The 27,293-nt window shown below is 42.4% G+C and overlaps 1 protein-coding gene across 1 annotated transcript; it reads left to right on the forward strand.

The window, feature by feature from the left end:
• Positions 1-24,294, forward strand: C8H14orf93 (chromosome 8 C14orf93 homolog). Its single transcript, XM_036735852.1, has 7 exons — positions 1-30; positions 15,921-17,015; positions 19,209-19,526; positions 21,781-21,842; positions 22,160-22,263; positions 23,011-23,123; positions 23,608-24,294. Exons 2-7 carry the CDS (start codon positions 16,416-16,418, stop codon positions 24,025-24,027), a joined length of 1,617 nt encoding a protein of 538 aa, XP_036591747.1. The 5' UTR covers positions 1-30; positions 15,921-16,415; the 3' UTR covers positions 24,028-24,294.
• The last annotated feature ends 2,999 nt before the right edge of the window (positions 24,295-27,293 follow it).

A 27,293-nucleotide genomic window follows, 5' to 3' on the forward strand; every position in this document is an offset into this window, starting at 1 on the left:
CACGAATACAAAGAGCCATACGACCTTCGGGTATCCTTTTTCCATTTTTTTTCCCTCCTTAATCTTGTGTGTGTGTATTCAAAATTAAAAGAAAAAAACATAGAAAGTTTTGGCAATGCTGGGGTGAGGAAATTGTTGTTAGGGGGAATTTGCTGTTTTCCCCATTTCTCTTTCTTTCTCTCTTTTCTTCTCTTTCTTTCTTCTCTTTCCTGGTGAAGGTTTTAAATATACCAGTAAGTTTAGAGAAGCAGGACTACCATGTACAACTATTTGCAGTCAAATTTGGAGGCATTTTTTCCTCTTAAACTATCACACCTTAGGGTTGAGGATTTTTTTTTTCCTGGTTGAAGGGAAGAAAAAAATTCAGTTAAAGTGTATATCTATATATGTATATACTACATATGTGCATATGTAATATATACATATAGTCTACTGAAAATTATCTCAGTTGCCATCTCAGGTGAAGTCAAATGCAGAGATGTGAGATTCCCTAACTTCCAAAGCTGTTTGGTGTGCATCTTACACACTCCCCAGCCCCCAGCAGTAAAATTAAGTGACAGTTGTCCAAGGCCAACAGGTTAAAAATACTGGGATATTTTTATATCATAATTGAGGTACCCTTTCTTTATCCCTTGGGCAAAGGTGCTTCTCTGCTTCTTAAAATGGGAGTGCTGCATTTGTGTTTTCTTTACATTTGTTTTTCTGTGTTTTCTTGGAGCAAGAATATTTTGAGGTTATGTGTTCTTGTATGTATATATGTTCAGTCTGTGTATATGTGCTGCATAGAGAATATTTTATTTTCAGATGTATCCATCTTTTGGTTTATGTGTACAGATTGACTTTAGGGATACACGGTTGTCCATGTTCTGATCCCAAGTGTAACCATAACAGGATTTCAGTAGGCAAGTATAGCCAAGAAATTGTATGTTTCATATACAGACCCTTCTGTGATTTGGAACTTCCCAAGTTGTTTTCACGTGAATGTTATGTCTTTTTTTGTCCATTTTCTAAGGGGTCTGATTAATGAGTAAATAATTGGGAGAAAGGGAGGTAACCAATAATCAAGCAATGAAATCTGTGGTTCAAAACCTTTTTTAAGGAACTGTTCTGCCTTAAGAGAAGTTTTTCCTTTTATCATTTCTTGTTTTGAAATGTACAGCTGTGCATATTTTGGCCTTTATGTGTGGTTTGGTTGGTGTGTTATGAACGGAAGTACTCTCTGGGTGATTTGACGAAATGGTCGTTTATACATTGGAATTTAGTTTGAAAGGCTCTGCAGTTGGCAAAGTTTCAGGAAAATAATACAGGCAAGCCCAATTCTCAAAAAATTCTCATATGGATGGAAGGAGGAACCAAAGGCAACCTAATGGGAGGGGTGAGAAATGTATTTTAGTTACGGTGTCACATTTTTGGAATGAAAATTCTTCCTATGTTGAAAATTCCCAATGAGAAATATGTGAATTGGGAGGGAGTGACTGGCAAATCACAGAGGTATATTGGTAAAATGGAAAATATACACAGCCTCCTAGGTATCACAAGAACCCTATCCACATCACTCTGTGTTAGAAAAGAGGGAATAAGCATTTTTAAGCAAAAAACTGCCCTTGCTCCTAGTTAAGCAGTAAGAGCCCCTCCTGAGTTGGAGAATTCACATGCTTGAGAGGAGGTAACTATGTATCCCTTTGGGTGATGAAGAGGAAGTTGAAATGTCACAATTGCAGGAAAGCCAGTAGGCAGAAGCCGATGTCCAGGTCTGATCTCTTCACAATGAAAAGATTTCCAAGCCCCTGCTAATGGCCTCATTAATATTTAATACAACTAAATTCCAGGAGAGCCCCCGAGAATCTGGACAAGCCCCTGGAATTTATGGTGGAACTTGACCTGTATGACTTTCCCAAACTTCATTTTCCCATATCCTCCTAGGGGCGTATCAGCATTTTTAAAAATGGCTTCTTGACATTGACCCCATCCCATGCATGCCTGAGTAGTCTTTGAAAAGCAGAGGAGTGCACTAGCTTGGGCCTGAATGTCTTAGACAGCCACTCTGCCTGTGGCTCTAATCATTAGAGCCATCGCTTGGGATCCTGTTTGTAAGAGGGAAGTAAAGGGCTTGGCTACACGTGTCTTAGTTAATTCCTTCTCTCCCTTCCCTCAGCCTGGCGCGTCAGGTCACCGAATTAAACCCGGGTCTGACATTAGCTCTGCCACGGCTCGGCAGAAGGGAGATGTTTGAAAGGAGGGCACCTGCGCCCGGTCCCCTGACTCGTGAGGGGGCTGGCACCATCCTTCCAGACAAGGGGAATCTTCCCCTGGGGCCTCCCCCAGAGGCTTCCCTGATTCTGCCTGGGGATGCCTACGGTGCCCAGAGAGCTCTTTGTGCTTGCAGGGAGGCTCGCCTCTTTGTTAGGGAATTATCAGGGAGCTGTGCGATCGTATCCGTCTAGGGACCCAAATTCTCTCACTGCATTCCGCCAGGGTTTATTAATGGTATTCTCCAACCACCGCCCCCTCCCCCTTTGTCTGGGGAGCTACAGAGAGCTTGAGCGCGTAAACAAACACTCCGATTCAAGATGGCGCCGGGCGGCCATGAAAAAGCCATCGCCGTCGAATCCCTCCCTGAAGAGGCCCCCTCCCCTCCCTGGACCGTTGAGTGACTACGAATCGCAGCCAATTGAGTCCCTTCCTGCCTCCTTCCTTTCCCTCCCCCGTGCCCCCAGCCTTCTAACTGCCAAACAGCGGGAGACAAAGGGAGGGGCTTTACCGCGTGCGCGCCTAGGTACACGAGCCGGCGGCGGCGGCGGCGGTGGTGTCTGGCGCGCGCGGGCCGAGGACCGTTCCCCTTCCTTTTCCTCGCGGACCCGGCGCGCTCCCGGTTTGGCGTGCGCGCGCGCAGCTTTCCCAGGCACACGCCGTGGAACACTGCGGGAGCGAGAGCGGGGCCTAGCGCTACGCGGCGGGTGCTGCCAATGAGCCTTTTAGTAGCGTGCGGACCCCCGGCCGTCCCGCCCCGCTCTCTGGGCCTGTGTGGCTGTAGCGGGGTCCCCGGACCCTCCGGCTCCTGGCCCGACTTTCCCGGGAGGGCTGAGATCGTGCCCGTCCCTCCCTGTCCCTGGCGGCGGCGCCGAGCTCCCTGCGGTCAAACTTGACTAATAGTTAATCATCCACCATTTACCGCCACCCCCCTAGAGACTGCTCCCAGGCGCGATGTGCCAGGAGCCGGGACTTCAGTTCCTCTAATAAACCCAAAAAAGGCGCATCAGTGGAATGATCCTAAACCAGAATTTTAGTGAATCGTGAATTGCTGTTTTTGGCAAATCCTGATTTTCTTTTTGGCAGGGGGTGGGGGTGAGGAGAAGATAGTTTCGTACTGCAGGGAGCTTAATACTGTGTTATGGTTAAGTATGTTCCCCCCAAAATGCTGATTTTTCAAGTCATATTGCAATCCTTTCTGCCCCCCCCCGTCTACTCCTTGTCTCCCCAGTTTGCCAGGTTTTCTTTACGTCTTTTTCCCAATCCCAAATATGAACGAGTATACATTTTTTCCCCAATAATTTAAATCCAGAAAACATTTATTAAGGGCTTACTACATGCCAGACTCTGTGCTAAGCGTTGATGATAGGAAGAAGCAGAAGAAAAATCATTTTTAAGCATATGTGCACTGTAGAAAGTATTTTACAGTAATATTTGATCATCTGCTTGTGGTGTTAGCGTCTCCCTTCTGACAGAAAATGCCCTTTGAGCTGTCTTCGTATAATCTATTGAGTCATTTTGCACCTGTAAATGGAGCAGCAGCAGGAGCTCAAAAAAAGTATGTAGACTCAAATGCCTATTTGCTTATTTTAATAAGGTCTGAGGTATAAATGTTCTCAGCACATTTAAGAAAGTCCATTGCCAGTTTGACCCTGAATGACTAAAGGACCCGAGATATATTATCATGGCTTGAAAACTTTTATTTTTCATAGTTTGGAGGTGAAATCATTCGTGCAGAAAATGCAGACTCAAAATGGGGAAAAAAGTGAGGGAGCTGCCAAGAGTGTGATATATTTAGTTCTAATACTAAACATGTGACTGGTGGAAAAGAATGGTTGAGGTTAGGGGCACTTCACATCCCGAACCACCTAAAAAAGATGAATTTGTTTTTCTTTTTATCTAACATACTATTTATGAGAAAATATAAAACAAAACATTGAAAAATATATTGAGTTGCTAATGCTGACCTGGGAGTCTTCACATAAGGAGTTCTCAAGGCTGATGAAATCACAGGTCCAGATTAAAAAAAATAATACTATCCATATTTAGGGGTTAGAATTATGTGAAATTTATAGGTTGGAAAGAGAATTGGACTAGGAGTCAGAAGACCTGTAGTCCTGACTGCCATTAACCTCACTTTCTTCATTTATAAAAGGGGAAATTATCTGCCTCACCTACTTAACAGGGTTATTGTTAGTATCTAGTGGGACAAGTTATGTAGACGTGTCTTGAAAATTGTAAAATGCTGTGCAAATATAAGGTGGTATAGCAGAAGGAAATCTTTTCCATAGCAGCTAAGCTAAGCTTCTGGGTGATCGATTTTCTTAATTCACTCTTTTTTCTTAAAACAAATTATGTCTTGTAAGAGAACTATGGGACTTCGGTAAGTGAAGAAATTAACATTTTAAATGTTAGCTCAGGGATCCAGACTTTGTCTCAATAACTAGCTTTACCATTGCGTTATTGAACACTCCGTGGGTGGTATAGTATGGGTGACTTGACTATGTTAGAAAAGCTATACCTACATAGAAGTCATATATCATAAATTATACACAAATACATCATATGTGTACATATTTGTGCATACAGTAATAATAACAGCTAGATGGTACAGTGGGTAGAGTGCCAGGCCTGGAGTCAGGAAGGCTCATCTTCCTGAAATCAAATTTGGCCTCAGACACTTATTAGCTGTGTGACCCTGGACAAATCACGTAACTCTGTTTGCCTTAGTTACCTCATCTGTAAAATGAGCTGGAGAAGGAAATGGCAATCCATTCTAGTATCTTTGCCAAGAAAACCCCACATGGGGTCACAGAGCATCAGACATGATGGAAAAAGAACTGAATAACTGAGCTAAGGTTTGCAAGGAATTTTACATATATTATCTCATTTTATCCTCACAACGACCCTGGGAGGTAGGTATTATCTCCATTTTACAGATGAGAAAATTGAGGGTGAGAGAGGTTAAATGACCTGATTAAATTTATACAGGTAGTGAGTTTCTGAGGCAGGCTTTAAACTCAAGTCCTCTTAACTCCAGGTCCAGTGCTCTATCTACTGTATCACCTAGTGCCCATACATAAATACACACACACACACACACACACACACACACATATCTGAAGCATATCCTTTGGTCCACCTCTGCAGGCAGTATCCATGCCAGATGTGGCATCCATAACTGCTTTGCTTCTCTTTTTTCTCTTTGTTAGCTCATGGACCCCAATCTTCCCTTGTATCAGCAGGTCTATGGTATTTTTACAGAATAGAGAGAGGGAGTGCCTGACCCCCTCTCAAAATGGCCATGTGGCTATGACTAAATTGTGTGTGTTGGAGAGGGTGGGGAATTCATTGCTATACCTGACACTTTAGCTCCTGAGCACCTATTATCGTACTTCCCATGTATACAGTATCAATAACAGTGACTCCATTGACTCAAACATCAAACGTTTACTAAACTCTAAGGCAAAAACAACAATAATAACATTTATTCGGTTGAAGACAAAAGCAATGATAGACATTGTGGTTACTCAGAAGGCACAAAAGCAGGAATAATCAAAACATCACAACTTACTCATAAACTTGGTTTGAACTATCCCATCAATGCATGCAGGTTCTGTGGGGGAAGTGAGCATACACTCAGAAACCTAGGAGAGGGGCCTATGAATAGGGAAACCCATGCCTGGGACAACCTGTAACTGTGGACTTCAGCTTTTGCTCTCTTTTATTCCTTCAGGAACCATCTGTGTCACACAAAACTATTTCTGAAAGCTTCTGGTCCTCACTACTTTCTAAGCAAAGAAACTTCTTCTGCTCTCAAGCTGATGAAGCAGTTGACAATTTCATTTTCTAGCTCACAGCCGCCCTTAGCAGGGTGCTGAGAAAGTGTTAACACTTTTTAAAATAAAAATATATATCAATATTGAACTTGTTTAGTAACAAGCATTCCCTTAAGCCAGGCACCTGTAAAGTTCCTCAGGTTGACTATCTGGGCAATGCAGACAAGCCCAACTAGTTCTTCATGCCATAAGATTTTGCTTTCTCCAGTTAGCCTCTAGCAAAGCCAAACCTTTCTAATAAGTACAGCTGACAGTAAAACAGGTGCAAAACCTGTCTTTCTCCTTAATATTTCTCCCTCGTACAGGAGAGTATTAAAGAGCAACCAGGCACCCTATATGGGTTTTCCTCACTGAGGCTCTAGATGGCGCTAGAGAGAGCAATAAGCAAGACATCTACTCAGCAGCTGGATTTAGCCTTCCATATGACTGTAACGGTTATATTAGCAATGCCCCTCTTTATGTCAGCAGGCTCCCTCCAAAACAGCTGGAAACAATTTCTCTAATAGTCTTTTATGTCTTCTATCCTTGGCTTCTTGTGACTCCCCCTGTTTTGAGCTCACTCTCTTGCTGTAGCCTATATCTTCTCAGGCTTCCTCTTGTGGCATATCTCATCTCTAAATCAAGAAATCCACCTTTCTGTCACTTCTTATATAATCTTTCCACAGTGCCCAAACAAGTTATTTGATTTACAGTTTCTCAGTTATACATTTCAAAAATCTAAAAGCAGTCACATGTAAATGAACCGATGGACCATAATCTCTGCAGCCACCATTAATATAGTTATTGCTTCACCTTTAAACAGGTGTTTAGTACATTCATCTGAGAAGCAGCTCTTTTATCTGGCCCTCGAAACAATTTGTGTCTTGTCCACATTTTATCAATTTCTTTACAATTTGTCAGTTTTCCTTACATAAATGAGCTTTTTCTGCCCCTTTGAGTAACCAAAATGTCCATATCCAAGAGGGCAATACCTTACATAGACACACACACACACACACACACACACAGAAGATTGGTGAGTTTGTCAATGTGAACCATTCCTAGCATTGGAACTCTCCCTACTACTGCAGGCAGATAGCAACCCATTTGTGACTTAGTAGATAAGCAATATGGAATTGTTTGGAATACATAGAGGTTGTCACTTGTCCAGAATCACAGAGATAATTGTCAAAAGTGGGATTTAAATCCAGGTCTTCCTGATTCCAATGCCAACATGATCCACTATGCTGCCATAATTCCTATATAGATGTGATGAGGTGACAGAATGGATAGAATATAGGACTTGGAGTCAGGAAGACCTGAGCTCAAATCCTGCCTGTGACATGTGTGACCATGAGCAAATTACTTAATTTCTTAGTTTCCTCATGCCAGCACTTACCACACAAGGTTGTTAGAATCAAATGAGTTAACATATATAAAGTGCTTTGTAATCCTTGTAGTGTTATATGGGTTAGCTATTATTATGTATAGAGAGAGATCATATACAAATATAAAAAATAAGATAGCTGGATAATATGTAGAAGTTAGAGACAGCATTGCTACAGGGATTTTCCTCCCCTGGTAATTCCCTAATCCACTGAAATCATAGGTCCTATGTCTGTCCCTCTTATATTGGAAAGGTGACATTAACTGGGAAATCTTTAGATAGTATAGAAAAACAAAAGAAATTATATTTGATTTGTTGTACAGAGGCAGGGGACAGGGAAGAAAAATTCAATAAGGTACAGTAAAAGGTAATATGCAGTAATGTAGTGTTAAAATAAGCATACATATCAAGGAAGGGCATCTTTATCCATAGTTTTTTTGGGGAGGAGATTATGTGTGGTATAACCTTTCCTCCCTCTTTCCACCTCAACCTATGTCTTTGCCCTTAAATCCATACTCTACTGCTTCCCTCCATTGTCTGAAGAAGAGTTTACCATCTTCTTAGAAGTTTAACTTCTCCACCTTTGCATTAGATACTATCCCCTCCTGTGTTTGAAGGAATCCCTATTTATCTCCTGTCTAATGTTTTTATTTAGTCCCTCCTCACTGGTTCCTTTTCTTCTGCCTTTAACCATGTTCAAATTAGTAACACTGTTAAGTGGAATGAACTCTGGACTGGATTCAAGGGACCTGAGTTCTATTGCTGGTTCTATCATTAACAAACCTCTCTGGGATTGGGTTACTCAACTGTAAAATAAAGAAGCTAGATTAAATTATCTCCAGGATCACTTTCAGTTCTAAAATTCTAACTCTTCAACTTTAATTATGCTGCTCCTTTCAAACACTTTCAATTTCTTTCCTTCCTTTCATAGTTAAACTTGTTGAATAAGTCATCTATACTTCCTGCCCATTTCTTCACCACTCACTCCTTTTCAAATGCATTAGGATGCACTTTAATGTCATAGAAACTTCTTTGTAAAACCTCCAAGACTCTCTCCTTAGCCATTTTAATCCACTTCAGTATCTCTATTATGTTTGTCATCATTCATTAGCCCTTCATATTTGAAACTCTTTCTCCATTGGCTCCTCTTGTGGCAATTTTTCTCCTCCCCTGCCTGGGATATAGTAGGCACTACATAAATCCTAGTTATTATAATTATAATTATTATTATTCTTTGCCCTTGTGTCACTCAAAGAACAATTCTTCTTTTGCTGTTTTCCTTTGGAGACCACATTCGTTCTCACAGTTTCAATTCACACCTTCAAGTCTAGCATTTAATGCACTTCACAATCTGGTTCCAATCCACTTCTCCAGCTTTCAGCTCACACTTAGTTCCCTCACATACTCTATAATCCTACTAAATTGGACTCATCATTTCCTGAATTCATCTTGCCCTTTCCTACCTTCCTGTATTTTTGTTCATGACATCCGCCATGCTTGGAATGTACTCACCTTCCCCCCCACCCCCCCAACCATCTTGACTTATCGAAATCTTATTCTTCTTTCAATGTTTAGCTAAAATACGTCCTTCTCCCTGAAGCTTTATTTGATTACTCAGTCCAAAAGTTTTCTCTACCTCGATGGAGCTCTCATAAAGATGACCACCCTATCCCATCAATCTTAAGTGGCAATGAAGCATTTGGTTAAGAGTAGATTGGTTGAGGTGCACCAAAGAAGCCCACATAACAAGGTCTCTAAGTGACCCTGGAGATTTATATACATCTTTGAAATTACCCCCTCCCTGCTTTTCAAGCCATTACCCTTCCCCTAGCCTCACTTTACTTAATTCAAAATCCCAGCTCTTAAGTTAACCAGTTCAGCTGTCTTTGACCCTTGAATTCCTTGCCACGTTGTCTTATCTCTGCTTATCTTTTTCCAAATCTTAACCATGGATTACTTCTACCATCTGACTTCTTTGCTCCTCCTAAAGGCTGCTGGAGAAAGTTAAACAACTATTCTGGTTCAGTATATTATAAGTTTATGTAATCCAGACCCAGCTGAGCTCTCTTCATGACAATCCTTTTACTCCATGACTGACTCTCTCTCAAATTCCAGGCAACTGGTGTTTCAGTGGTTAGAGAGCTGGATCTGGAGTCAGGAAGACCTTGAATTCAAATGTATCCTCAGACACTTGTTGGCCATGTGAGACTGGGCAAAACACTTAACTGCTGTTTGCCTCAGTTTCCTCAACTGTAAAATAGGGATAATAATAGCATCTACCTTGCAGAATTATTGTGAGAATCAAATGAGATAATATTTGTAAAACAATAACAACGAAAAATGGGTAGTGCAATACTCAGCACATATTGGGCACTATACAAATGCTTATTCTCTTTTTTTCCCTCGCTAGTGAGTATTCCAAATCTTTTCTTCTTTCCTGTAGTCACCTATACTACTATCTGCCCTTTTCTTCTTAGCAGAGGACCTCACTTCATCCTTCACTGAAAAAACTGAGGCCATCCATTGACATCTCCTCATCCCCAATTCTATACTTCCAAAAACCTCAACTTGATCCCCTATCCTTTCCTCCTTTGCTCTAGCCTCAGCATATGAGGCCTTTGCCTATGCCAGTCCCCCTACTTGGTCCCATTTCCTCCCGTCTTTCAAAGTTACTCCTTTTGAACATCCCCCCTCTTATTTACTGACTCCTTTATTTCAGCCTTCAATCATGCCCAGATCTCTCCCATTCTTAAAAAAAAAATCTTCACTTGACTCTGCTGCCTTGAGTAACCATTCTCTGTCTCTCTTGTGTTGTGTTGCTTAACTAAAAGAAGCTATCTGTAGTTCTTGTCTCCACTTTCTATCCTGCCACTCAGTTCATTCTGGCTTCCACAGCTTGATAGAACCACTCTCTTCAAGGTTACCAACAATCTCCTGTCTGCTAAATCCAGTGGACTTTTCTCAGTCCTCATCCTTCTTGACATTTCTTTAGTATTTGTCTTTGTTGATTATCTCCTTCCTGAGTTTTCATGACATGGCTCTGTCATGGTCCTTTTCCTACCTGTAGGACTGATTCTCGTCCATCTTCTTTACAAGGTCATTATCCATGTCTCAGCCCCTCTGTGGTTATAATCCCAAACTGTCCTGGACCCTTCTCACCTCTCTCTATACTTTAAATGATTTCATCTCTTACAAATTCAGTTATCCTATCTATGCAGATGATGCCAGAATCTGCTTAATCCAATCCTCAGCTCCCTTCTAAGCACCAGTCCTACACCTATATCTTCCTACTAGGCATTTCAACTTGGATTTCCTGTAGACATCTCAAAACTCAATGTGTCCAAAACAGAACACATTATACTAATAACACCTATCTCCGATTGTTGTTGTGAAGGTAAAATGAGATAATATTTGTAAAGTGCCTTGCAAACCTTAAGCACTATATAGATGCTTTTATGGTTATTATTTCCTGTTTCTGTTGAGGGCAGCACCATTCTTTGTAATCTGTGAGTTATCCTCAGCTGCTCACTCTCCCTCATCACAACCAACAAGTTTTGTTGGTCCTACCTCTCTAACATCTCTCATGTTCCTAACTTTCTCTTTACTCACCTCACTATGCTAAGTACCAAGGATGCAAATACAAGAAAATCCATATTCTCAATGTGGACTCTTAAGGAACTTAAATTCCTGCAGAGGATGACATTGTTGAGGTTGTGAAGTGGGCCAAAGACTAAGATGAGTTGGGAGTGTTAGTGTTCCCCACCCCCACCCCCATCCCATGACTTTATTTTGTATTATCCTGTATTTTCTTATCTCCTCACCTGTCATCGCTCAACTCCTTAAGGGTCAGAAGTACTTCACTCTCATAAATGTATCCTCGACACCTAGCACGATGCCCGGCACATGGTACATTAAATGTATCGATTGATTAGTTGGCTAATGGTTTGTTCGTTCTAGAATTTCTATTTTGTTTTCTGCCTTTTATTCTGCAAAAACAAAAAACTCATAGCTCTTAATCCACTCTTACGCACATGATCTTATTATATTTTGTATTATAGTTACTGGTCTGCACACCTTGTCTCCCCTGTTAGATTATAAGCTCATGGAGTGAAGTATCTTATTCATCTTCATATCCTCTAGCATTTAGCATTGTGAACCTTAAACACAATAGGTGCTTTGTAAATGTTTATCAGATTGATTTCAGAGATTTCAGAGCTACATCTCTAATTCTGACCTTTCACTTGTTATTCAGTCCTTTATCTATAGGTGCCTCTAGCCCATGTCCCCTTGAACATCTTGTCATCACTAGGAACAACATATGAAAACAAAATGTATAATCCTCTCCAGTATACTAACACCTTTATTTTAACTTTTTCATTTCTGCCAATGGCGCCACTTTTCTCCTGTTCTCCTGGCTCATAGCCTTGGAGTTGTCAGTGACTTCTACTTTTACTCCTGCCTTCCCTTATGCCCCTACCAAATGTCCAAAAATCACCAAATCCCACCAGTTCTGATTCCATAATGTCGCTGTTGATCTTTGTTTTATTAAATCCAATTCCTTCACATGTGCCCAAATCCAGTGCCTTGCCACTCCCATCTAAATTACTTGCAGTTATTGCCCAGCTATTTTTTTTGGCCTCTAGTCTCTTTCTCTGTTTGAATTCATTCTATGAATTGCTACAAGATTAATCTTTCAAAAATAGCTTTCATTACATTTTCCAGTTCAGAAACCCACGGGGGTGGCCTATTGGCTTATTAGATCAAGTCCAAGTTTAAGGTGTTCTGGCTACTTATTCTACCTTTCCTATCTATTTCACTCTTTCACAACTACTGTCCATCCATCCATCTATCTATCCATCTATCTCTCTATCTATCCAGTCACATGTACTTATGTACTATCTAAAATTTTCAAAATTATAAAAGACACCTTGATGTAGAAACGTTGTTTTCTATTTCCTTAATACTCAACAGATACTTCATAGATGCTCGTTGAAAGACCTAGTCAATGTGTCACCAAGTGTATACCTTTCCTTCCTCAGTACTTCAGTAGGTCCATTGTTTAATGGATTACTCCACCAATACAGATCACAACTCGTAACCTCCTATGCTATCCCCTATCATCCACACTTTGGCATGGTTGGGGTTAATTAACTGCCACAATATATGATTTCTTGAGTTACTAGTGTTAAACATTTTGAACCTCTAGACTAAACTAGGCTGCTTCTTGGAGATCAGGCAAATACTCCATCACTAGATTTGTACTCAAATCTTTTTCAGGATAGTAGGACCTGTCAGAACTTAGGCTCCTGGAATAGCATTTGGGAACCCAGGATCAACTTCCATGAAGCATCTACAATAAAGTATTAGAGTTAAAGCCCACCCTATACATAATCATATAAGAAAGGGCCAAAAATTTATCAATTCATGTGTTATTTAATTTGCCCACCCTCTAATGGGGATACCCAGAGAATATAAATATATGTGTATGTGTATATACATATATGTATATCTGTACACACACACACACACATATATATTGTATTGCCAAACTACTACCTTCAATAAGGTAGACAGTTAAAATGACCATGAGGAATTCACTCAGCTCAAGTTGCAGAACCAGAAGGGAATAGAGTATATAGGAATCAGGACTGGGAGAAGTGAATGCTGTAGGATAGATCACCTGCAAAGGCCACTGTTAGCTGAGGGCAAGAGCTGGAGGAAGGTACAACACTGGAAAAGCTAGAAGTGCTCTGGGGTGAGAAGCAAAATCACCAGATGTTACAACTGTCAGGTTGGGACCACAAAGGGGTTTGACAGCCCATGAAGCCAGCTGGAAACTAGGAACCACGTGGTAGCCTGAGCTGATTGAATTTTAATTCCTGGTTCTAACCAGGCTCTACACAGCCAGCACAGCATTTTGAGGCCACCCTCTACTCTCTCAAAATGCAGAATCCAGCTTTTTCCTATAGCATTTGTATTCAAGGGTCTCCCCACTCATAGTACACTTTATAAAAATCCTCAGTGAACAGTGGAAGGAGGTTATTTAGGAGGAAAAAGGTAACAATGACCACTATAGAAACTGACAAAAAAAATCATATAATGCTATTTTAACCTTTAGTTTTAATTTTGCTTTAACCTTTCATTTTAGGTTTAGTTGTGCCTTTCAGTGACTTTAATGACAAAAGAAGCAGTAAGTGGATTTGGGTTAAGCTCTTTCAAATGTGCAGAGGCCGTATCTGGAGGTAGAAAAGAGCAAATTAAAAGCTATTCTTTAATAACCAAATGTAATTAAAAGGAGTCATCAAATTAAGTTTCAGTACCTCAGAGGCATAGACATGTTGGCTGTTTCAGAGATGGGTCTGTGGATTCTAGAAAACCAGATCTACAAAATATTAGCCAAATTGTCTTCTGTCCTTTTAATTGTGATTTTATGATAAAATTAACAGAGTAAGATAAAAGTACATCTCCTGAGGAAACTCTAAACCTACTTAAACTTTTGTCACTTATTGAGTTCAGGTAGGATTTTTTCTTAACTACAAGCCAATATCATCTAGAAAGCAATATATTTATGATGTTTCTTGAAGTCTTCCCAGTCATAGGGACTGGTATTTTGATTTTTGGAACAGGTTTAACTACTTAACTACTATAATTAAAAGACTATAATATAATATGATTTTTCAATAATATGCTAGTCCTTTTTTCAACAGGGTCAAGGATCATGTGAAAGGAGGGAACGGGCTTTACTGTTGGATATACAGTCCCTTCCCACAGGGAACATTGATATTGAGACTGAGGAATTCATGAACATTAGCTCTCTGTGGTGCTGGAACTAGTGTTGGGAAAAGTCGACAGCTATCCGGATACAGCATACAGGGCAGGGAGGATGGACATTTTTTAAACATTATTTTTTATAAATGCATATTCTATTTTTAAAAAATAAGATTTAATTGATGTTTTCTGTTTCTTACATCACCATAGTATCCCACATATCCTTCCCATTCCTCATCCCAGAGAGCCATCCCATATGACAAATAGTATTTATTAGAGATGAAAAAAATTTAGCACAACTGATCAATGTATTGGAAAAGTCCGAAAACATGTGCAGTGCGTTACACCTGTGGACCTCCCACCTCTACAAAGGGGTAGCATGGGGCTGTCTTCAAATGTCTTCATTCAAATCCCATTTCATCTTTATAATTTTGGTACATTTGCTTTTTATTTTTTAGTATGTGGTTGTTCCTTCCATTTACATTGTTGTAGTTACTGTGTGAATTGTGTTTTCTTGGTTCTTCTTACTTTACCTTAAATGCACACATTCTTAATGCCTGAAAATTCTTCACCTCATGACACACTTTTATTTGTTTTGTGATAAATCATGCTGCATGTGTTAGAATCCACACTTCTGCTAGAGGGTAACTCAATTCAATTCAACAAACATTTATTAAGCTCCTACTATGTGCTAGGCATCGGAGCTACAAATGCAGAAAAAAATGAAAAAAGTCCTCACCTTCAAAGAACGTACATTCTTCTGGGGAGAGGGTGGGGGTGGCATGGGAAGAGAAGCACATATTATACATACATATATATATGTATATATATATGTATGCATATATATGCATACACACAAACAAGTAAAATACAAATACATACAAAGTATTTGGTGGTAGTCATGCGAAGTGCTAACAATTGGCAGAATCAGGAGGTAGCATTTATGCTGGCCCTAGGGATTCCAAGAGATACAGATGAGGAGGGCACAGTGGCCACAGTGGTCGCAGTTCTCAAACCTTGCTTAGGATCCACAAATGCTGCTTTGGTTTTCTGGCTTGCTGTCTTACCCTATCACTTTGAAAGGTTCAGATAAACAGGTAAAACTAAAAAAGCCAAGTGGTCAGTGCTCCCAAGTTACAACTCCCTGGTCCAGCTCCTCATTTTTCTCCTTTACTATCTGCTCGTCCCTATTCCCCAAAATAATTATTGATAGGGTGATATGCACTTTATGACACAAGAAACACTATGTTTATGGAACTCCTAAAGTCTGAATACACCTTTAATAGTTAAATACATCTTTAATTTATGAAAGGGGTAGTGTTTCTGGTTCCCTATGTTAATAGAAAGCAGTAGTAACAGTAATAATAAGAATTAATAAAAATGATTAATATTTATTAACCACCTTAAGGTTTAGGGTTGGAAGGAATATGTTCTGGATTGAGAGTAACAAAACCAGAGTTCTGTTGGCCAAGCAATGACCTTTGAAAGACACTTAATTTTTCTTTGCTTCATTTGTCTGGATTTGGGGTAAATGTGTCTTGCAGCCAGAACTGTGAGGATAAAATAACCTTTGTGAGGTGTTTTGAACTCTTTAAAGAATGATACCGTAGCTATAGGAGGTATTACTGCTGTTATTACAGTGATGATAGTAAGACGACAGTCCTACATTTTCTTCCTTAATCTTCCAATTTTTTCAGATGATGGCAGATCCTCTTTTCTATTCTATAGTTAGGTTTTTTGGCAGGGTTCCATGACTGGGTCCAGCAAGAATCCCTCTCATCCCCCAAAAAGTGAATTCATCAGAGAAGTTCCTTCAGGCCTTATCCTCATATGTAATCAGTGTTTGTGATTTACTGTGGTATGTTCTGAGACTGTAAAGTGGCCCAGGCACAGGCAGCCCAGGGACTGCAAATTGAAGATGAAGATGTCTTTCACCCCCCTGGCCAAGCACAGGCAACAGAGGGGTTAAGGAAAACACTCTCCTGCCATGGACCTACTTGCCAGGTCTTTCTTCACAGCGTCTACTGCTGGGTGCCCAAGTTCTCCCGGCTGCCCTTGAATGAGAAGGGGAAGCATTTCCAAAGAGCCCAATGCTTGTTCTTGGTCCTGTGAAGCCAGGTTTGACCCTGGACAAATTTTGGAAAACCCCATTGGTATAGACACAAAGAACTATAATATTGCCTCAGTCAGACATGTCCTTCAGTGCCACCATCTTGTTTTCCCCGCCTAATGGCAACGAAGCCAAATGTTGTTGTTGTGCCTGTAAAAGCGAGCCAAATGGTGGCAGCACAGGGACTTCAGGAAGTGACCCTCAACCTTGTACCCCAATCACTGTGACAGGACATGGCCTTGCCGTGCAGAACTCAGAGCAGCTCCTACACATCATATATCAGCGGGTGGACAAGGCAGTGGGATTGGCTGAAGCTGCCCTGGGCCTTGCAAAAGCCAACAACGAACTGTTAAAGCGTCTCCAGGAGGAAGTGGGTGAACTGAGGCAGGAGAAAGGCCCTTGTGCTGAGGAGAGTGGGGAAGATGGGGTACACTGTACCCCACCTGAGGAACCAGGATCTCTCAAAGGAAGTCCTGGAGAAGCCTGCAAGGCACTGTCTGCAGTGGAAGAGGAATGTGACAGTGTGGGCAGTGGTGTGCAGGTGGTGATTGAGGAGCTAAGGCAACTGGGAGCAGCCTCTGCTATTGGGACTGGACACTTGGGCTTTCCATCAACTCAGAGGGATATTCGGCTGCCTGGGTGTGCTTTGGCTTCCAGTGAGGTAGCCCCACTGCTCAATCCTGTATGTATGGCAACGAGGGAAGGGATAATATCATAATTGCCCTGTACACTTTTCATGCCCTATTTTCTCTCTTTCCTTTTCTCTTTCTCATTCTTCTAGCCCCAAACCTTTCTTTTGGTTGTGACTGTAATAGAACTGAGAGCAGTGTCAAGTTTCTCCTACTCCCAGGGAAAGACATCCCTAGAGCTCTTACTTTCTTCCTGAACCATGATCTCTTTGGCAGGAGGCATTTTTGGTGTGTGCATGGTGATGGGGGTGTCCTTCCCTCCTTCTCAATAGCTCCACATGGCACATTCTCCTCAGCAGCTGTCTCTGCTGCTCCATAGGCTCTGCCTTTCCTGGCGAGAGTGCCTGCCGTGCACAGACGGCTCATTCATATTTTATCACGGGCCCTCTGCTTGCCAAGAGGAGTTCAGTAGAGAGAGGGGGATATAAAGAAGAGGAGAGGGAGACAGAACTCCTCTCTGGGGAGGGAAGGTAGATAGAAAGGAGAGAGGGAGGAGAAATACTTACATGTTAAGGGAAGATAGAATGAGGAAGGGGGAAAGCTTAAAGTAGATGGGGATGAGTGAAGGCAAATAGTGCCAAAAGAAGAAAAATGGGGAGGAAAATCTGGATGGGAAAGGAAGAAGAGGGGGATTGGGGAAAGACAGGCAAAAGTGGTAGAGTGGGAAAAGAAGAAATATTGAAGGAAAGAGATGAGGACAAAGTGGGAATCGTCAACAGGTGTAGGGAAAGAGGAGGGAAGAAGAGAGAATATGTTTAATGGCCTGAAAGAAACATCGGAGTGAGGGGCGGGGTCTGTCCAGATTTCTTTCTTCCTCTCCACTACTCATGGTTGGTTATATGTAGGTAAATCTGGGTTGGGTAGAGGGGAAAACAAAATAAAACCCTGCAAAGATATGCCACCTTATTGCATGAGACAAGAGGTACATAAAACTGCCCTCCTCTCTGTCCTATCTCCACTCCACCTTCAGCTTATACATTCAGTAATGAGTGAGGGTGAAGGAACAAAATATACAGGCTAGATGGGGAGAATGAGACTCCCAGACCATCTGCTGGTTCTGAGAAATGAATATATAAACTCCCTTTGTCCCCCTCCCGCATGACACCGCCACTGGCCAGCTCCCTGGTCACAGTTTTGTCCTGAGTATGGAATTGTGGATAATGATCGTTACCTGAGTCTGGTCATGACCACCAATGAAGTGGGAAGGTAGTGACGGACTGAGCTGGGAGAATCAGGGAGGTGGGGAGGTGGGGACATGGGAGGGGGCCAGACCAGGCAGTGCCCCAAGCTGTGTGTTTTCTTTCAGGCAGGGAAGGCTTCCAAGCCGACAGGATGGAATTAGATTTCACAGCGCAGAAAGCAGCTCACAGGTCTATAAATCTCAGCCTCCTCCCCCGCTTCTTTCTGTGCTTTTTTTCCCCTCACTTTCACTGTTTTGTTTTCTTGGCTGCAGAAAATCCCCCTCCTTTCTCCTTCCCTCTGCCTCCCTCCCTGCTCTGTATGTCCTTGGGTGAGGGCACAGGCAAGTCAAGTGGATGTCAGGGCAGTGACATTCAGATGCTGCCAGATCAGGATCCAGGTGAGAACACAGTACTGGCCTAACAGAGGCAATGGAGGGCAAGAGAGTAGAACATTGGAATAGCTTCAACACTCTTCAGTGTATATCTCCTCTACAGATTTCTGTCTTTAGTCCTCCCTTTTTCTGTCTCGTTTATCTTATTTCTCCCTCTGTCTGTTTCTGTCTTCTCTTGTTCCCTCTCCTGCTTACTCTCCTTCTCCCACCACCCCACCCTCTTAGACAAAACATTAACCTAGATGCATTCTTATGCCCAAGAGCAAGCATCCACAAATGAATAAGTACAAGTAAATACTCTAAAATATGCCCCATCCATACAGTCAGCCACATGACAACCATGTAACAGGAAAGACCCTAAACACACAAAAGACATTTGACAACTTGCTTCTACTGAAGTCCCAGGAGAAGCAAGCTAGTGGTCATAAGAGACCCCTGTGAGGTTCCTCTGTGCAAAGGCCACTCCTCCATTACAATTGTATGTTCATTATCCTTGATCAGGGAATAATAGGTGATGAACCCAGTTCCCTGCCCATCCCTTGCCATTCTCTTCTCCCCCGCCCCATTCCTCTGGGCCCTGACTGCCTAACAAGCTGTATTTTTCTATTCTTAGCTGGATGACTACGTGGCCTCTGAGGGGGCAGTACAGCGGGTGCTAGTCCCTGCTTATGCCAAACAACTCTCTCCAGCAACACAACTGGCCATCCAGCGGGCATCTTCAGAGACAAGCCTGGAGAATGGAGCCAAGCTGCCACCGCCCCGCCCAGAGGATGTACTCAGTGCTGCAGCTGCCTTGGACAGTGCCTTGGAGGACTCAGTCCCTGGTGGGACTGGGGAGCTGAGATTATCCTTGGGGTTCGCAGCTTCTCCTGGCAGGGCCAGAGGGGGTGGGCAGAAGAATTCCAGGCGTAAGCGGGATCTGGTGCTCTCTGTGAGTGTGTTGAACTTTGACAGTTCTCCTTAAGCCTGAAAGGGCAATCAGCAGGTGGATTGATCTGAAAGGGCAGCAAAGTCCACAACCTTTTTCAGTGATCTTACAATAACCCTAACAGTCAGGAAAATCATCCTTGTGGGGTTATAACAAGTTGGAACTCTCTAGGAATTCACTGGAATCAGTCTGCAAATTTATCCAGTAGCTTTGGGTAGGTGCCAGGGCCTCTCAGGTTATAGGTATTGATCAGGAAGGCCCCATGTAGGCTTACCCTTTAGACCTGAAGTAACTGCAAAGGTGGAGAGATCTCCCAACATGCACAGGTCAATTTCTAGAGATGCTAGTCAGCTTTAAGAGACTCTTAAGGAATTTGGTTTGAAGCAGGTCTTCCAGAGATTCCTCCTGAAAATGGTCTCAATCCCCAAAGGGAAGATCCTAGGACTATCCTGTCCAGTTGGATGTCTTCCAGACCAGCAGCTGGCTGTAGGCTAGAGACTTCTTAGATAGCTGGATACAGCTGAAGTCAGTTCCTTGTTCAACTGATACACTTCTCTAGCTCTGTGAAGAGGTGTGGCGGGGGTGGGGGAGAGGAGGAAATCCTATACCTGGTAGTGGGATAGTGTTCACATTGGATTGTAGTAGATTCTAAACCCACTTGTCATTACGGTCCTTCATTAACATAGAAATCCTGTGGTGCCCCTCTCTTCCTTACGTCTAACCTAAATCCTTGTTGTAGTATAAATACATTTCTCTATTACAAAATCTCATTACATAGTATTTTAGCCTCTCTGCCCCATCCCTCTAAAACACCCAGAAAATACTACTTTAGGCTTAATTTTAGTGCCATTTACCTTTTCTCAGAAAACCTATTTTTCAACCCTTCAATTATCTTTGCAACTTTTCTTTTTACCACTTCTCTCAGGGTGGGGCATCAGATCATGGGCCTTGGACTTCAGATGAAGTCACTTAAGTCTGCTGTTCCTTTGGAATCCCAACTCTGGATTTGGGGGGGACAAAAATCAGAGTACTTTCAGGGTCTCTCCTTCACACCTTCAGCAGTGGCCTAAAAGATCTTTCCTGCCAATGTTTAGTCTCTCCCATGTGAGTTTCTGGCCCAATACAACTACCATTCCTGACTGTATTAGGAACGGAGCAAGGGACTCAGAAATGCATTTACATGTGTGGTAGAAAGAAAAAAGTATTAGGAAAGCAGAAGAGTAATATGATGTAGCATAGTGGCTCATAGACCCCATTAGCCGTCTGGTGAAATCTATGGCTCTCCTCTAAGAGTAATGTTTTTAAAAATGCATAACTGAAAATATGAAGGATTAACAAATAACAAAGGAAACCAATTATATTGAAATAGCTGTAAATATATATATATACATATATATGTATATACATATATATGTGTGTGTGTGTATATATCTATATCTAATATATATATATAACACATTCATACACCCTAAGTTAAGAACTCCTTGGACACTACAGTGAACTTGGAGCCAGGAAGCTAAGTGGCACAGATACATAGATACTGGAGTCAGAAAGACCTGAATTAGCATCTGGCCCCAGACACTTACTAGCTGTGTGACTTTGGGGAAGTCATTTAACCTTTGCCTCAGTTTCCTCAACTGCAAAATGGGGATAACAATAGCATGTACCTCCCAGGTTTGTGGTGAGGATCAAATGGAATCATATTTATAAAGTAATTTGCACAACGTCTGACATACAGTAGGCGCTTAATAAGTGCTAGCTATTATTATTGTTATCAACTTGAAAATAGTGAGATCCCTCACTAGAAGTTTTCAAGCAGAGCCTGGATGTTAAGAATGTTATAAAAGGCCTTCCCGAACTGGGGGGAATAGGGGGAGGTCCCTTCCAACTCAAGGTTCTAGGACTCGGCCTAGTGGTAACAACACCCAAGAGGCTGATCCCTTATCTCCTTCCCCTCTCTCCAATTAGGAAAAAAAAAATCTCCATTAGAAATTCTGGATCAGAGAGACTTTCCTGCCAATGAAGGATGCCCCTGTAATAAATAGTACCAAGCTGCAGAAAGGTTCATAGAGAAGACCTCAGAGGGAGGCCAGTCTAAAAGTGGCCTTCCCTGAGTGGATAGTAACAAATAATTATGTTAACAACAATATTAGCTAATAATAGCTAACATTTATATAGTGCTCTAAGGTTTGTAAAGCACTTCACGTATGTTAATATTCACCATGTTTGCTGTGATTCTATTTTTTCTCATTTCTAGAAATTGGTTCACAATGTACATAACCACATCACAAATGACAAGAGGTTCAATGGGTCAGAAAGGTGAGTTTCTTCTAAATGGATGGCACCAGGAAGAAGTAACTCTCCTAAAGGAAAGCCGGGAGTGAAGGGGTGGGAGGGAGACATAGGGAAAGAGGACAGAAGGAAATCTAAAGTATTGTGACCACCAATCCCTAATAGAGGGTGGTGTACCAGGTGCCCCTGTTAGGCTAAAGAAATGTAGATGGAGCTTTGTCCAGGTGGAATTCATGGATCCCCTGGAAGCCTGAAGAAAATTACTTTGGTGTCCATTGAGGACTGGGTGGTTTGCTCTATCCAGCATACAATGAAAACTGCTTACTCTCTTTTTAATGTGGCAGTATCAAGTCCTCTTGGAACATTTCAGTGGTGAAATTCCTCCTGGAGAAACTCAAGCAGGAGCTGGTGACCAGTCCCCACAATTACACTGATAAGGAGTTGAAAGGTAAAGGAAGCCTGGGGAAACCTCCATCTCTGACTCCTTTGTTTGCCAGTCAGCAAAGGAGCATGGCAGGGGCTGGGGGGAAAGGGAGGGGAGGGTGGTGAGCTGGTGGCTTTGGTATTAGAATGATGGCAAGAATTAGGTTTACCTTTACCCTCTTCCACCTAGACCCACACAGTTAGCTCCCAAATACCTATTTATCATTCCCTTCCTCAAAGTCGAAGTTAGGAGATAAGAGCTAGAAGATCACTAAGCATTGCAATTTTGTGTAGGGCATAAATCTGAGGGTGGGAGTAGTAGAGAAGAAATCAGCAGAAAGTCCTCTGGCAGAGGTCTGACCCTTTGTCACAGGATCAGAGGATCAAAGATTTAGAGCCAGGAGGGATTATACAGGTTGTCAAGTCCAAGCCCCTCATTTTACAGGTTCTAGATAGTAAGTCCAGGCTTTTACCTCTGTGCTTCCCTCTCTTCTTCACTTACAGCTAATACCCCAGGCTTATGAATTGGAAAATTCTGCCAAAGGGTGGCTTGTAAATCTTCTTTCTTCTTAGGGCTCCCACTAGTACTATGTAGTGGGTGGCTAGCCCAGGGACACTGGTATATGGTTGGGAGGGAGGAAAAAGGCCAGACAAAAATGGAATAAGTGCATGCTAGCTCTGGTCGCTTGGGTGGGGAACACAGCCTCTAAAGGATCTTGTGTCTATTCTGCCTCAGAGGCCTTCAGGAACCTCTTTTCTCCTCTCACTGTAGGGGCTTGTGTGGCCTACTTCCTCACCAAAAGACGTGAGTACCGAAACTCCCTGAACCCCTTTAAAGGTCTGAAAGAGAAAGAGGAGAAGAAATTGAGAAGTCGCCGATATAGGGTAAGAGGTCCCCGTGTTCTCCTTTCCTGGTACCAAGCCCCAGATACCGCCATGCTGTGGAGTTAGGTAAAGGAAAAAGGAACTGGGAATAGGACTGAAACCCAGGAAAAATAAGACTAAGGGCCACTAGGAGAGAAGGTGGGTAGAGCTTCCCCCTCTAAAATTGACCTGAAGATCGGGACCCTACTGGCCCGAGACTCAATTGGGGCAAACAAAGCACAGAGCTGCAAGATGCAGGGGAATGTAGTACTTTTTTGGAGCAAGTCAAGCCCTCTATGTTACAGAAAAAGCTCAGAGCCTCTGGTAGACAAAACATGGGGTAGTAATTTCCAAAACTTGCTTTAAGTGCCTTATTCTAGTTCTGTCTCTCACACAGATTTCACTCATTCTTTCCCAGACACCCTCGTTCCCCCTGCCATTTCCTAAAATCTGATCCACACTCTTGTCTCTCATCCTAATTTCTTTCCTGTGATCCTGTCTGTAGCTCTTTGCTAACCGATCCAGTATCATGAGGCACTTTGGAGCTGAGGAGCAGCGCCTGTGGAAGGATGTGACGGAGGAATTAATGTCGGATGAGGAGGACAGTCTTAATGAGCCAGGGGTCTGGGTGGCCCGCCCACCTCGATTCAGGGCTCAGCGCCTCACTCAACTTTGTTACCACCTGGATGCCAATTCTAAGCATGGCACCAAAGCCAACCGAGTATATGGACCTCCTTCAGAGCGACTGCCTTCTGCTGAGGCCCAGCTCCTTCCCCCAGATCTCTATAATCCCAACTTCCAGGATGAGGAAGAAGAAGGTGGTGATGAAGATGCACCTGTTTCTTCACCTTTTGACCAATCCCACAAAACCTTTTGCCCTGACTTGAACTCATTCATTGAAATCAAAGTAGAAAAAGATGAGTGAATACCGTGACCAAAAGCAGCAGCTTTGGCTCCTACCAATCCTTATGCCCTGGAATTGGGGCAGTTGGGATTCCTAAATTAACTGGATATTCCTTCCTTTTGGAGAAAGAGATTTTGCATCTCCATCCTTCATCTCTAATGAAAATGGAAGCTGCTCATTGGATAAAGTGGACAGCAAAGATGGGGGTGGGGGGTGGGAACAGGGTGATGAGAAAAAATTTATATTGAAGGAAAAAAAATAATACCTGGAAGGGGCAAACAGGAAAATGCCAATTTTGGGGGGATAAACAGCGCCCGGAAATACAGATAAGGGTGAGGCAATGGGAGGGGGGAAAGAAAGGGAGGGAGTTTTCTAAACAGGAATGTGATGGGTCTACAAAACAAGAGGCCTTTTTTGTTACTTGTCCAAGCTTCTCTTAAATTTCTCTTTTCTGATTTCACCTCTAGCTCTGGGGAGCAGCCCTGGTTTCCCAGGTCTTCCTCTGCAGTGGGAACAACATAGGGCCAGCCCAGGCTAATGCCGCCACCTGGTGGGCAAAATCACTACTGTGAATCTGAGAATATGGTCTTGCTGGGGCGAGTAGGATGTCCTATATCGCATGGCTAGTTACTACTACTCAGTTTCCAGAAAAGTGTTTCATGACCGGTCATTCAGATTTTCTTGGGGTAGGGATATCTCTGTGTCGTAAAAGGCCTGGACTAGTTCAATACAGCTTAAGCGATAATAACTCACAGGGGATTATATAGCAACACCAAAGTGCATTCACATACATTGTCTCATTTGGATCTCATACCATAACAACTCTTTGAGTTTTATAATGTATCGTCATCTCTATTTTACAGATGAGGAAACAGGTTCAGAGAGGTTAGGAACTGCTCCAAGACCAAATTTAGGCAAAGGTCACATTAGAATCCAGATCTTTTGATTCAAAGTCCAGTGCTCTTTCTGGTACACTTTGCTGCTCCCCCTAGACTGAAAGATGGAAATGGCCTAGTTCAGAAAGTCCCTGCTACTTCTCAGCTCTAGGCCAATCTGAGGAGTCAGATGCTAGTAACCACTACAAGAGTTATTCCTACCAACGCTTCTTCCTCTGATTACCTACCACTTATCTATCTTTGTGCATGGTGCAATGGCATGGAACCCCAGTTTGTCACAGCAGTGCTCTATCCTTCCTCCTCTTCTCCATTCTGGATGAGTCACCCTCTTTGCTCAGACTCACGAGATGTTGGACTGGAAGGAGGCTTAGAAAGTCTCTGTACAGACTGCCTATCTTTCCCCAAAAAAGCAATCGAAGGGATAGAAGCAGGGACACTGGATAATCACTGACATTCATTTACAATTTGCAAAGCATTTTACATACATTAACTGACCAAAGCCTCAGCCATCTTGTAAGGGAGCTACTATTGGTATTTTTGGCCCCATTTTTACAGAGATAACTGAGGCTCAGAGAATTTCAATGACTTGCCTGTGGACACATGAGTGTCAGAGGTAGGATTTGTTTTTATTTTACTTTTTTGGAATTAAGTCTCCTTATCTCTCCCAGGCTAGAGATATAGTGACCACTCACAGGGAGATCCCATTGCTGATCCCCATAGGACAGGGGTGGGGAACTTGTGCCTTGAGGCCACATGTGGCCTTCTAGGTCCTTGGGTGTGGCCTTTTGACTGAGTCCAAGTTTTACAGAATAAATCCTTTTATTAAGGGGATTTGTTCTGTGAAGAAAAGGATTTAAACCCATATTTTCTTGACTCCAAGCTGGCTTAGCACCTGAATCCCTATACTATACATCGCACATTGCTCTCTGGAAAGTTTAGGGGACATTGGTTAAACTGAGCGGGTTGGCCACCAGTTCCCTTTCCTGGTCACCACTTTCTGATATTAGAGAATTATCGAGCTCAGGGAGAGATCCCAAAGCCTGACCAAGGAAACAGGAGGTCTGCTTAACAAGAGACTACAAAAGGAAGGAGACAGATCATTAGGTATGATTAAGCTATAATAAATTAATTTCCTAAAAAGGAAATTATCAGACAACTTTCCTTTCCCATTCCCTGGGGCAACTTACTGTACTATGATAAAAAGTGTCCAAAATGTTGACACAGGGATAGCATCCAGCAACCTATGTATAATTTGCATAGTCATTTAATATCTACTGCAAATAAATCATTCCCCATATGTCCCTTCCTCCAGCTTGTAATATGCTAATTTAAACAAAAATCAATCTGGAAGAAACTACTGACCAATATTCAGCCTTGGCCACTGTTACTTTTTTCCCTCACTCTCGAGCCTACTAATCTGGTCTCTCCTCATTTATGTGCGTTCTGATCACTTTCATTCATTTGCATTTCTCCTCCGTCTCTCAGATCCATATTTATTTTTTATCGCCTATCTGCTAAGGGCTCTCTAAAATGGTACCCTGCCCCTGACTGCTCTTCCCTGACACACCTAACACCTGAAGCCGCCTAGAGAAATTCCATTTCTAAACACCAGGTGGTGTTTGTCTCGGTGTCTCATTTTCATCTCTGCCTCCAGCTTCTCTAAGCTCTTTCCCTTTTTGCTCCTTTCCCTAATTCCCTCTCCCCATCTGTGCTTTTTTCTGATATATAATATATACATATAATATATATACACACATATATATATATAATTATATATGCTCCCTCTGGGTCCTTTGACTATCTCTAAGTCAAAGTTTCCTTTCCCTTCCTTCTCTTTCCTTGTTATCGTAGGATCATAGATGTAGAGCTGAAAGGAAACACCTTCCACATGATCTAGTCCAGCCCCATCATTTTACAGAAGAAAGTGGCCTAGAGAGAGGTTAAATGCTTTGTTCGATGACACACAGGTAGTATGTAGCAGAGCCAAAAATCGAACGCCGCTTCTCTGACTCCAGAGCCAGCTCCGTCCACACTGTCTCTTTCTTTCTATGCTTACACAGATCTTGATTCCCGTTTCTGTGTGTCTAGCTCTGCCTCACCTGGCCTTTTTCTTCCTCTAGAGCATACTCCCATTTCCTTCTTTCACATATGTCCGTCTTGCTTGTTTGTACCTCTGAGAGCTCTTCTGTTTCTACTTTCCTCTTTTCACTCTATTTCTTTCTCTAGCTGTTCGTTTCCCTCTGTTTTTCCGTCTAACTCCATCTCCACGCTGGGAACAAAGTGACCATGTTTGCGCAGGACATGCCTCTCTCTAGTAGCTTTCACTCCTTATCCTTGGATTCCACCGTGCCCCTCCGCACATTCCAACTGCAGACAAAGAGTCCTCCCACT

The sequence above is a fragment of the Trichosurus vulpecula genome, chromosome 8 (assembly GCF_011100635.1).
Source record: "Trichosurus vulpecula isolate mTriVul1 chromosome 8, mTriVul1.pri, whole genome shotgun sequence".
In the NCBI taxonomy this organism is placed as follows: Eukaryota; Metazoa; Chordata; class Mammalia; order Diprotodontia; family Phalangeridae; genus Trichosurus; species Trichosurus vulpecula.